Genomic DNA, 11,787 nt, shown 5'->3' with positions numbered 1-11,787 from the left:
TACAAATTCATACGTGGTGCCCAAGGCTCTGGGGATCGCTTTTCCTTGACAGCAGATTCCGTAACTAACTCATCTGTAAAACCTCGATCGACAGTTGCCATTGGTGATGCTGGCTGTGAAGATCCCCGATGACCACCGCCTCTACCAGGAGCTGAACTTGCAAGAGCTTTCATTTCTTTATACCGTTCCTCCTTGATAAACCACTTCATACCTTTTCCAGGCTCATCCTTTCCACGCGGTGTCTTATCATAATTGCTGTTGAGGGACAAGTTGTGGCGAATAGAGTTCTTTTATCCATAGTTAGTCCCAATCCAATCAAAATGATCATTTAATAACTTACTTGCCAACCGTGGGGTGGTTGATGTCTGTAATAAGCGTATCTGCGCATGATGTATTGATAAATACCATTCAATACCAAGGTCTCACCTGGAGTTCCGATAATTGCCTGCGCAATCATTTGACTATAACTGTAACCTGGCTTGATATGAGCATTAGAATCGAGACTGAGGTCAACACTCTCAGAATCATTCATAACCATGGTACCACCAGCCGAATATGCAGGAGGCGATCTCTTATTAGAACCCGGAATTTTAATTCGAGAAGCAGGAGGAGGTGTACCCGGGCGCTGGTAACCTTGTGGAGCTGGAGCAATCGCTTGTGGAGCTCCATTCTGACCTCGAGCTCCATTAGTTGAAGGAGGGGGGAGGACATCAGGGGGTTTCTTCTCTATGTCTCCGAGCATCCTCTGTATCCTCGGCGCTTAATTCAGATCTTCGTAGGAATGTCGGATCGATTTTGAAGTCACCGTCAGGTAGAACGAACATCATCTCAACTCCAGATATATCGATAATAGCTCCACTGTACAAGTCTGCGACTTCGTTGCGGCGAAAAATCCCTATTGTCGACTCCTGGACTCCGTTGCGACCACTGACTTCCATTCTTCAGCCCTGACTGTAAAAGATTGAAGCATGTCGTCGGGAAATCATCTTGCTTGGGCCAAGATCAACATGGACATCGATAATGGGTCCTTCATCTTGACCCTCAGCCTCAGCAGAGTGACGCCCAACATTGATTCGCATGTCCTTGAGATAATAAGTCCAACCTCTCCCAGCCAATTTTGCAAAAGCTGCAATTCCTCCTCTGCTCTCTTTTGTGTGTTTCTCATCCCCATGATCTTGGCGAACTTGTACAAAACCCGGCAATCCTAAGATTTGCGTGACTCTGGAGATTACTTCTTCCTTGTCCATTTCGGATGTAGGCGGATCGCGTGGCAGTTGATTTGAGGATGGGAGATTGGTTTTAGGTTCTTCAGTCTGCATCGTTGATCAGCGGCAGTGACAGATGCGCAATGATTCAAATAACTTACCTTCTTTCTTCTCTTGGAAGGACGAGAAGGTGAGGAGTCAGGAATATCAACCTTCATCATTGGTTCTCGACGTGGCCGTTGGGCCCTCTTACCGGAAGATGGCATTTTGGGCATTTTTTTGCGACAGCGTTGACCCGGTGATAATTGTGCATAAGACGTGGTATGGTTCGGTATGGTCGTTGACAACTAGAGAGAACAATGAGTATTGTGTCGTCGAGGAAGAGCAGATGTAGAGGGAGGGGAGAGGTGCAGATAACCCTTGCGACAAAAGTGTCAAAGAGTTACTATAATGAGGGGAGGGGAGGGGAGGGGAGGGGGGAAGGTTGTAATGATGCGACAAGACAATGTAATGAAACAACAACTTACCAAAAGCCCAAGTGATTGATTGATTGATTGATTGATTGATTGATTGATTGATTTAATAGCAACTTAGCAATCAGCAAATTGTATCCTTTTATTGAGATGTCGATGGATGAGTATTGGGTATTGTATTTAGTAGAAAAGAAATCGAATTTCCTTGCGGTTCTCCTTCCTTCAATAACACAATCAATGGTTGTATGGTATCGTTCCGTCACGCGGAAGTCGCGTCCTTGTTTAAGCTGCTTTGCTTGCCTCTTTTTTTTTGTGGAATCGGGAAATTTGTATGGAAATTATGTTGGAGGTAATTAGGAATTCCCTTTATAAATTCATTATAAGGGAAAAGTACAAATGTTTGATTCACTTACAATATGTGCATGTAAGGTTGTTTATCAGTAAGGAAGTGGGAGAAGGAATTACTTTTATATAAAGTTGTTGTTGGATTGATTGTTGAAAGGGATTTTCTCTTTGGTCGCGAAAATTGGTTGTTTAATTGTTCGGTCTCTGCATTTTTTTGAAGTGAATCCGACAATGGGATCAGATGATTGGTTGATAGAAAGTTAGAAAACAAACGGGTTCCTTTTTTTTTGCTTGGTCCGTTCTTTTCATGTCATAGACTAGGTACAAGTGGCTGGAATCACTCATCATAGATATTGAGACAGGCGAAACTAAGATAACTAAAGAGATGCTATACCTATCTGATATCATAATGACTTCATTAATCTTTTATTGATACATATCCTTATGGAGTAGAAAATTCAATATTGACATCTTTTTCCTGGTGTTTTCAATGCATTGTTAGATACCTACCTACTTACAACCCATCTCAGCATTGATGTTTTAATAAATTGATACTCTAGTATTGTAAAAAGGGTATAATGATTATGTTTCAGTATGGCGAGGAGCACACAAAGTTTTATCATTCAGAATCAGATTCAGAAGTCTTGAGCACCAGTGGAGTAAGAGATATATTCTATTGATCATTGTGATGTACTCTTTACCACCCACACTCAACTTAAACGGTCACTTATTAGTTTGCACTTACTATTAGTAGGTATATAAATCCATAATAAGTACATCCATCCATCCACCAGTGATCTATCATATTTAGTCAATCGATGCTCCTCAAGCAACTAATGACATTGTACTCGAGTAATAACTCTCTGTCTAAAAACCCATCCAACTTTCCATCTGTGCTCAATCATACCTGCCCTACATCTCCACTTCTCTGCATAAGATCCTTCTCTCCAGTAACAAGGTCCCTAGTATTTCTCCCCCATCCCAAACATTTGACCCCCTTTTGCACGTTTCTCCCCTCTCATACTCTGTACATTCCCCATCACATCTATCTACCTATATCCATTCATCCATATCCATTCAATCATTCCCATGACATATCACCACCCTCAAATCTGTACCAACAAATATCAATCCAATCATCATTCGCACTACGGATACACACATCCATCGAATCCATCAAATCCCACAAATCTAGACCCCACAAAGCTAACGCCGATCCACGGTGACATTCGGGATAATCGACGCGCGCTAACTCCTTCTATCAATTTAGACTTTTAAGCCTCATGATAGATATATCTGATAGTAAAGATGTAAGTGTTGGTCCTAGGTATATTATAACGATTTAAGTGGTTTTATGTTGAATTGTAAAGATACTACATTTAATACCTATCACTTGTACATCCAACCTCTAATAGGTAAATAAACGAATGGAATTTCTCAGATCATTGTAAAATATTACTAGGTATTCCAACCAAAAAATCCTCATCCATCCACTCAGCGAATCACTCCCTACATAGTACATACCTACAAACCAAGCCAAATGAAAACCCACCACTTAACCCTCCTTAACCACCAAGTGCCTCGTAGTACATCGTAGTACATTCCAACATACAATACATCACCATCCAGCCAAAGTAACCTTAATCCCTCTTCACTTTGCCACATGACATGACGCTACCTAAAAACTTTCTCTATCTAAAATAGCCAGATCACTAATAGCGGGGTACATAACACGCATTTCTCTATCTAACTACCTAACTACTTTACTTTTAACTTTTAAATTTATATTTTCTATCATCATAATCATACTCATCATCAAGAAATTTTAAATTTTACTTCATACTCTAGGAAGGTAGTTATATATAATAAACTTTTAAACTTTAAGAACTAATATTTAAATACTGTATATTCGGCTCAATTTATCCTCTTAATTCTCATAATGAACCAACCAACCAACCAACCAACCAACCAACCAATCAACCAATCAACCAATCAACCAATCAACCAATCAACCAACCAACCAAAAATTCATCCACTAACCCACAATCTATACCACAAATCCCTCAATCCTCTAACCCCTCATCTAAATTTCACAAGCAACTTTACTTTATATACTAAATACCAACCACTCTTCTCCTCCCTCTCAAATCCTGAAATTCTTCTCTCAATTCATCATCTCCATCTTCTTTTTACTACCATTTATATTCTTACTTTACAACCATCATTCATTCATCCAATCATCCACGCACAATCAATAATTTTAAAAAGAAAATTTAAAATAAAATAAAATTCCAACTGAGATAAGAATAGAATTAAAAAATATCTACAAAATAAAATTAATAAATTATCCCATTCATTCATCCGTTCATCCCATCATCCATTCATCCCATATCATTCCTTCCCTCTCCTTCCATACCATACCATCCCATCATCCAACCATCCAACCATCCATCCATCATTCATAAGAACCCCCTCATATCCAAAATCAAAAAACCCATCCATAGAGGAAGGAAAGTTTGTTTTCCCTCAAACATCATTTGCTACACCTCAAAATCCAAGTCCAAATCCAATTCCAAAAATCCAAACCATTAATGAGCCTTCCTTGCCTAGCCCAAGTTTTCCGCAACAAACATCATGTCATGACATCATATGTTATTTTCCCTTTCACTTCTTTCCTTCCATATCCATATCCATATCCGTATATATAAGAATCCCGATCCCAATTGCAAGCAATCAAAGCAAAGCAAAGCAAAGCAAAAAGTATAGCCCAATACCCAAAATCCAGATCCACATCCAAACCAACATCCACTGACCCAGCTACCTTCCACCTACCACAGCCCCACCCAAACCCCCACCAAAACCCCCATCACCACCGAAAAATACCAACCCTGCATCTTCGAATTCCTCCCCGCCACATTCGCCTCAACAGGCGCACTAGGCGCCACACTCGTCGCTTGTACACTACTCGCTGCAGTTTCAGTCTCTACACGTGTGGTAGGTTGTACGTAGTAACTAGTAATTTGAGCTGGGACGGTGAGAGTACTAGGTTGGATATAGGTGGATGTGTGAATGTGTGTTGTGTTTGCCCAGTAGGTAGTTGGGATTGTGACGGTTTTGATGATGGAGGGGATGGTGACGATGGCGATTGTTTCGATGATGTTGGATGCGGTTGTGGGGATCTGGGATGGTGTTAGTAGGGATCAAGAGGAAGACAGAGGGGGAGAAGGATAGAAGATGAGGAGGGAGATATGAGGGAGAGGACTTACGTAAATGGTAGTTTCGCCGGTTGCAGCGGGCAGAGTAGAAGTTAGAGTTTGGACGGCAGTTACTTTGATAATGTTTGTTTTTGTGGCTGTTAGGATGATGCTATATCAAGGAATTGGTTAGCCCTTTTGGAGATTCTCCGCGGAGGAGAAAATCATAAATCTTACGTTGATCCAGCACTGATAGTAGTATATACACTTTCGACACAAGACTCAGTTTCGTAGACATTAGTAGTCTGATATTCAGTAGCTTGAGTAGTAGTGCTGAATTTGTAGCCCGGGCTCCTATGCTTAATGCATGATGAACTTACTATTGGAAAATAGTTGTAGGAACCTGGATCTGGGTGACGATTGTACTGGTATATACTTTTGTGATTGGAACACCAGCTAGAAGTTTTCTGTCAGTTTGTAAAACTTATAGAGCAGAAATGTGGTCTCATACAAACTGTTTGAACTTCGGTAACTGGGCACAAGCTAGTAGAAGTCTGGTAGACGTATGTTTCGATTCTTTATATCTAGTCAGCATCTTCATCTCAAAGGTATGCAACAAGAATCCAAAAACTCACGTCTTGGTTTCTCCTGGCAAAGTAGTTTTCGAATAATCAGTAACATATGCGTTAGTTACGATGAGACTAGTCTTTGTTTTCGTAGTAGTATATTGGATACCAGAGATTGTTTGAACTTCAGTAACTGGGAAAACACTTGTGATGGTTTGAGCGACTCCGGTTTCAACACTATATCAATGATTAGTCTATATTTCAACTCCTGAAGAGAAATTCTCACGTTTTAGTTTGCGCCGGTAAAGTGGTTTTCGAATATTCAGTAGGATATACGTTAGTGACAATGAGGCTAGTTGTCGTCTTTGTAACAGTATATTCGATTCCGGAGATTGTTTGGATTTCAGTGACTGGACAAAGGCTTGTGATAGTTTGAAGAACTCCAGTTTCAACACTAATTGATAATTAGTTTTGCATCCTGGATATACAGATTCAGGGAGTAGGGGTCCTCACGTCTTAGTCTTTGCTGGGAGAGTAGTTTTTGAGTACTCAGTGGGGTAAACGTTAGTGACTATAAGGCTAGTTGTCGTCTTCGTGACAGTATATTCGATTCCCAGAGATTGTTTGGATTTCAGTGACTGGACAAAGGCTTGTGATAGTTTGAAGAACCCCAGTTTCAACACTACATCTATAATTAGTTTCTCATACTCCATATATAAATTCAAGAGCAGAAATAGGGATCTCACGTTTTGGTCTTTGCTGGGAGAGTAGTTTGTACCTCTACAGTAGTTCCAACATTTGTGACGATGAATGAAGTAGTTGTATAAGTGACAGTTACCAGATTTCCTGAAATAGTCTTTGTTTCTGTGACTGGGCAAAGGCTTGTGATAGTTTGAAGGACTCCAGTTTCAATACTATATTTATGGTTAATTTTCAAGAGGTACAAAACAGAAATAGAGATCTTACGTCTTGGTCTTCTCCGGAAGGGTAGTTTGTACTTCCACAGTAGTTCCAACATTTGTAACAATGAATGAAGTAGTTGTGTAAGTGACAGTTACCACATTTCCTGAGATAGTCTTTGTTTCTGTTACTGGGCAACCCCCTTGTGATTGTAGACCCAGCAATGAGTGACGGCACTAAACAGAAATATTAGTTTCCAAATAGAAAAAGGAGTGATAGGCAATCGTACGTTTCAGTTTTACCAGGAGCAGTTTTTGTAACTTCAACATATGTCGGGACATTAGTCGTATATAATGAAGTAGTTGTATAAGTAATAGTTGTAACAAGTCCCGAGATCGTTTTTGTTTCTGTTACTGGACAGAGACTTGTGACTGTGGAGACAACTTCAGTTACAGCACTGCAAAGATATTAGCTTCAAAAACAAGCCTCAAGAGTTGAGAGGAGTCCCATACGTCTCGGTTTTGCCAGGGGCAGTTGCTGTAGCTTCAACATATGTTGGAACGTGGGTTGTATAAAAGGATGTCGTCGTATAAGTGACTGTCACTTCTTTTCCAGAAATAGTTGTGGTTTCGGTGATAGGACATAAGCTAGTAATTGTCTCGACAACAGCAGTTTCAACAGCAGTGGTTTGAGGTGGTGCAGTAACCGTATTGACGATAGTTGTGGGGACAACTAGTCTCACGTGTCAGCAGCTTTTCGTCATCAAATTGGGTTCTCAAGGACCCACCAGTTTCGACGACAGAGGTTGTAGCATATGTCTTAGTATATGTTATTCCAGGAGCTGTGACAGTCTCTGTTACCGGGCAGGTGGTAGTATATGTGATCACAACCTAGCGAATGAGTCAATTTCGATATTCAGAGACATTATCACGGGATCATCGTACATCAGTAGTTGTTGTTGCCCAACCAGTAGGACCTGGGACAGTAAAAACTCCTCCGCAGCCTCCAACACAGCTAGTAACGACTACAGTTGATGTTGCGATACTGGTGACCCATTTTGTTGTTCCTTTCTCGGTTGTTGTGGAGGTGACCTATGGAAAATAAATTAGATCTTGCTTGATAAACGTGATATCATGGAAAAAGTATAATATGAGTCCTCATAAACGTCCAAACCCTGCTCGGATTGTGAAGAATTCTCATCTAATGACACGAATGGAGTTCACCATGAGTGTGGGTAAGAACCCCGACGATTGGAACCTCTCATTGGTCTAATCAGATAGTCCTCATCCATAGTATGCCAAGTATGGATGGCTTCATCTCATACCTCGAATTGGATTAAACAATAAGCATCTAAGTATTATCCAAGCACCTTCATCCAACCTCAATGACGAAGCATCAACAATGAACCATAACATACCGGACAGATTGTAGTTGAAGTATAGGTAGTCCAAGTAGTAGTATCAGTCTCCACAGGATACCCAGGAGGGCTTGAATATTCAGGAGGACTCGAGTACCATCTTTCCTGAATGCCTTGAGCGAAAGTCGAAGTGGCCAAAGCCAGTAAAGCGAAGGCTGCCTTCATGATTGGAATGTGTAACGATATTTGTTAGGACTGTACTGCGTCAAGTACTTGTATAACGATTGTACACTCTGCACTTTGCACCACAGAGATTGGGTATAACGACCGTCTTAAATAATTCAAAACGAGAGCGTTGGAAGTAAACTTTGCGTTTGAGAGGAGGCTGGAAGGATATAATATTTTCGGAGTGGCTGTCACAGCCAGAAATAAATAAGACACAAACACATGCGGGACCAGGGCACTATAATCTATGGAGGGCAAGGAAATCTCCATACTACCATGAAAAATGTCAATCTCAGTGCATCTCATAAGGCCGCATATGAATCATGCTGGCGATTCAATTTCGGGCAAGTACCTATGTATTTCTGGTCCACTAAGACATCAAAAAGGTCTTCTCTGACTGGTCAACCACTATGCTACGTAACTTTGGGATACGAGTATAGTGGCTGGATCAATATGGAGCCCAAGCTATGAAATCCAGAGCCTCTAAGTATAGTAATACGAAACATATCTTGTCTATAAAATACCACCAGTTCACTCGATTGTCAAAGTATTTCTGAGGCTGCAGTCGCGCGAAGAAAAGGCTGGTATGAACATGGGTTCCCAGTCGCCTAGATGTTGTGAAAGCAATATTATGATGCATGGAGAGAGCAACACGAGGTTTTGCATGATAAACATTGTTCTTGCATGGTGCCACCTCATAAATCACAACTCCCGGGGAAAAGCGAGACCTGGTGACAAGATTTTGTTCTCTGTTGTTCGTTTTTCGAGGCCTTTAGAAATGAAAAACGTGGTGTCCATTTTCTCGGGTACCTCTTGTACGAGCCAACCGGGTGATACAATAATTTTGTACCTATTCAGTGTACATATTCTGGAGAGTGATACTCCCCTGCATAGGAAGTATTTTGACTTCCGTTTCTTCCGGCAAAATGAGCTTCTGTGAAGGGTACTAACTTTCCTTTTTCAAAGACTCGAGATGAAAGGCCTTCTTGCTTGCTCGTATTTGTTTGTAAGACGCATTCGGGATCTACTCGCGAACGCGGGGAAAAAAATTCTTTACTAGGATCCGAAATTTGGATGGGCTGAAAAATTGTACCATGCACAACAGAGGCGGGGTGTGGTCTAAGAGATAAATCAGGTTACGTTGGAATATGATTCAATTGAGGTACTTTAAGTGAAGTACATCTAATTTGCGTGGAAGACGCATCGAAGATCCAACAGAGAAGATAATTAAAAAAGGTGGAAGCGATGTGGCGAACATGGAACATTGTGCGACGACAAACTTTCCGTTGGTAAACTTTTTTCGCTTGCGCTTCAATGTTGTCCTGTCGCCCTTGTTGTTTGCTAGGTCTAAGTTGGGTCGTAAGTAGGCCTCAAACCGTGACCCAGCACATGCCACCCAACAGTTTGAGTCGGTAAATTTCCTTGTCGACATGTGAGCTAGCGAAAATCGGTATGAATGAATTATCACCGGGTTGTACAGACTCACCCAAATATCGGGAAGTAATCCAGGCAGTTTTCAGGACGTAAAATTTAAGTGGCTTAGGGTGGTAATGACTTAATCTATCTTTACCTTATTCGTATTTACCTGCATCTCCGCTAATCATCATCGTCGTCGGTATCACTTTCCCAACCTTCTTCATATGATTCGGCAATTTCGCCCAGCGAATTACTGAGTGCTTCTCGCTCATCCATTCCAATAGCTCTGTTTACTATCTGCTGAAGGCTTTTAATTCTTATAGCCACAGACGTATCCGTAGAAAGAGATGTACTGATTGATAAATTCGTGATATGCTCATCTTCATGAGCGAAAATACCTGGAAAGCTATCGAGAAGGGGAAACGATAATGGTGTATATGTTCTACGAGAATATGTAAGCAAAGTAAAGAGAGAATCAAGAGGATTACTAACCTTGAAAGCAACGGAAGGCTAGCAGCAATTCTGCGAGCCCGATCACGGCCTTCGTCATTTCTGTTGTTTTCTTCATCGTATTCTTCATCTCCTCTATAATTCTCAACTTGACCAAACACATGGACCTTCCCGGACTTCCGAGGACCGCGAATTTGCTCCCCTGTTTCTGTAGGAAAGAAATCCATATCAAAACTGGCAGTATCATTTTCCGCAGGCATATCCTCACCACGACTCGAAATTGCTGCTGAACTAATCCTCGTATCTGTGGTGTTGTAATGTCCGTTCGTTCCCGTGTGAATAGTATCATTAATTACTGTCTCGGACTTTTGCTTCATAGTCATCCGTAATTTCGCAATATTCTGCCTTCCATTGACATTTAATGTGCTTGCTAAGTGGTCCAATGTTTGCCTTGTACCATTTTGCGGCTTTAATCTCGAAGGAAGTGTCACGCTTTCCATAGCGGAAGAAAATAAGCCAGAAACTTCTCATGGGGAACTTGCGTCCAATTTGATGTAACCTGGGCAAACGTGTTGATGGCAGGGTCATTGGAATGAAAAGTGATGTTTGTGGGATGATTTCTGACACTGATTTGGCTGTATTCGACAACTTCAAAAAGCGTTTTTCCTGTCGATATTAGTACTGGAACTCCATCTTAGTTCGATACAACTTACTCGAGATATTCCTTTGATGTTATCCTCCAATCCCCAAAACCATACAGTGGTCTTACCATACTCATCTCTCAACCGATCCATATATCGAGCAGCAAATCCACCCCAAGCATCATCAATACCTCCCATTATTTGTATGCCTTGCATATGATCAGCTTCTTCAGCGAAAGGCCGAAGATCACGATCCAATAGATCATGCTCTTTATCCAAAGAGCTAAATAATTCTTCACCAGCATCCCAATTTTCAAAAGGCATTAGTGAAGAATTTAATTCATACTCGTTAAGTTGAACTATCGATTTTGGATGATAATATACGCGATTGAAGTCAGACCAATATCGCACTGATTCCGAGGTGAGCTTTGGTGGCTCGAGACCTTCTTCCAAACTTTGTTGGTATGGACTTTGTTGAATAGCTGCTTGCCGTTGAACTGCAGCTGGGCCGTTCCTGAGAAGAAGTTAGAGTTAGCTGAATAATTGACTTTGATGATAAAACTGAACTACTCACCATAATCCATCAGTAATAACTGGCTCATCTATTTGATATAAAGCATTAATCTTTCTCAGAGAACCAAACCCTCCTTTCAGATCATAAATTAAAGTTCTTGGAGTAAAGGTCTCAGTACCATCAGCTCCAATACCAGGTCTAAAATGAATATCATGATCAACTAAAGATTCTTGATCCGCCGAATATGTAAAGTATGATTCCTAATGACCAATCAGATAATATTGATGGTTTCGGAGGAAATGCTGTATTACCTGAGTATTCCAGAAATGGGTAGCAAGATAATTACTCTTTTGCCCTAACTGAAGGGTAATAATTTCATGCATATTCTAATACTTCTGGAGTCTCCTGCAAAAGCTTCCTGTATCCAAGGTGTTGACAGCTGTCAAAGTTGTCACAGCCAATCACAACCTCTTGCAGTGATAAAAGATAACCTTTGGTTGT

The 11,787-nt window shown here is 40.9% G+C and overlaps 3 protein-coding genes across 3 annotated transcripts; all 3 read right to left on the bottom strand.

Moving 5' to 3' along the window:
• Window positions 1–328: 328 nt before the first annotated feature.
• SS1G_07360 (hypothetical protein) lies at window positions 329–1,471 on the bottom strand (the record flags this gene model as incomplete). The annotated part of the gene is made up of 3 exons (XM_001591864.1): window positions 329–670; window positions 1,014–1,082; window positions 1,367–1,471. 3 exons carry the CDS (start codon window positions 1,469–1,471, stop codon window positions 329–331), a joined length of 516 nt encoding a protein of 171 aa, XP_001591914.1.
• A 3,380-nt stretch (window positions 1,472–4,851) lies between these two features.
• SS1G_07359 (predicted protein) lies at window positions 4,852–8,265 on the bottom strand (the record flags this gene model as incomplete). Its single annotated transcript, XM_001591863.1, has 12 exons — window positions 4,852–5,202; window positions 5,290–5,389; window positions 5,598–5,673; window positions 5,729–5,793; window positions 5,853–6,020; window positions 6,070–6,237; window positions 6,530–6,697; window positions 6,750–6,919; window positions 7,098–7,140; window positions 7,196–7,415; window positions 7,651–7,774; window positions 8,101–8,265. The coding sequence occupies 12 exons, from the start codon at window positions 8,263–8,265 to the stop codon at window positions 4,852–4,854; spliced, it is 1,818 nt and encodes a 605-aa protein (XP_001591913.1).
• A 1,596-nt stretch (window positions 8,266–9,861) lies between these two features.
• On the bottom strand, window positions 9,862–11,669 carry SS1G_07358 (hypothetical protein; the record flags this gene model as incomplete). The annotated part of the gene is made up of 6 exons (XM_001591862.1): window positions 9,862–10,123; window positions 10,174–10,333; window positions 10,488–10,797; window positions 10,845–11,286; window positions 11,347–11,546; window positions 11,598–11,669. 6 exons carry the CDS (start codon window positions 11,667–11,669, stop codon window positions 9,862–9,864), a joined length of 1,446 nt encoding a protein of 481 aa, XP_001591912.1.
• Window positions 11,670–11,787: the final 118 nt, after the last annotated feature.

Source organism: Sclerotinia sclerotiorum, genomic scaffold (assembly GCF_000146945.2).
Source record: "Sclerotinia sclerotiorum 1980 UF-70 scaffold_9 genomic scaffold, whole genome shotgun sequence".
Classification (NCBI taxonomy): Eukaryota; Fungi; Ascomycota; class Leotiomycetes; order Helotiales; family Sclerotiniaceae; genus Sclerotinia; species Sclerotinia sclerotiorum.
The sequence above is the reverse complement of the archived record's forward strand: the minus strand, read 5'-3'. Positions and strand labels throughout refer to the sequence as shown.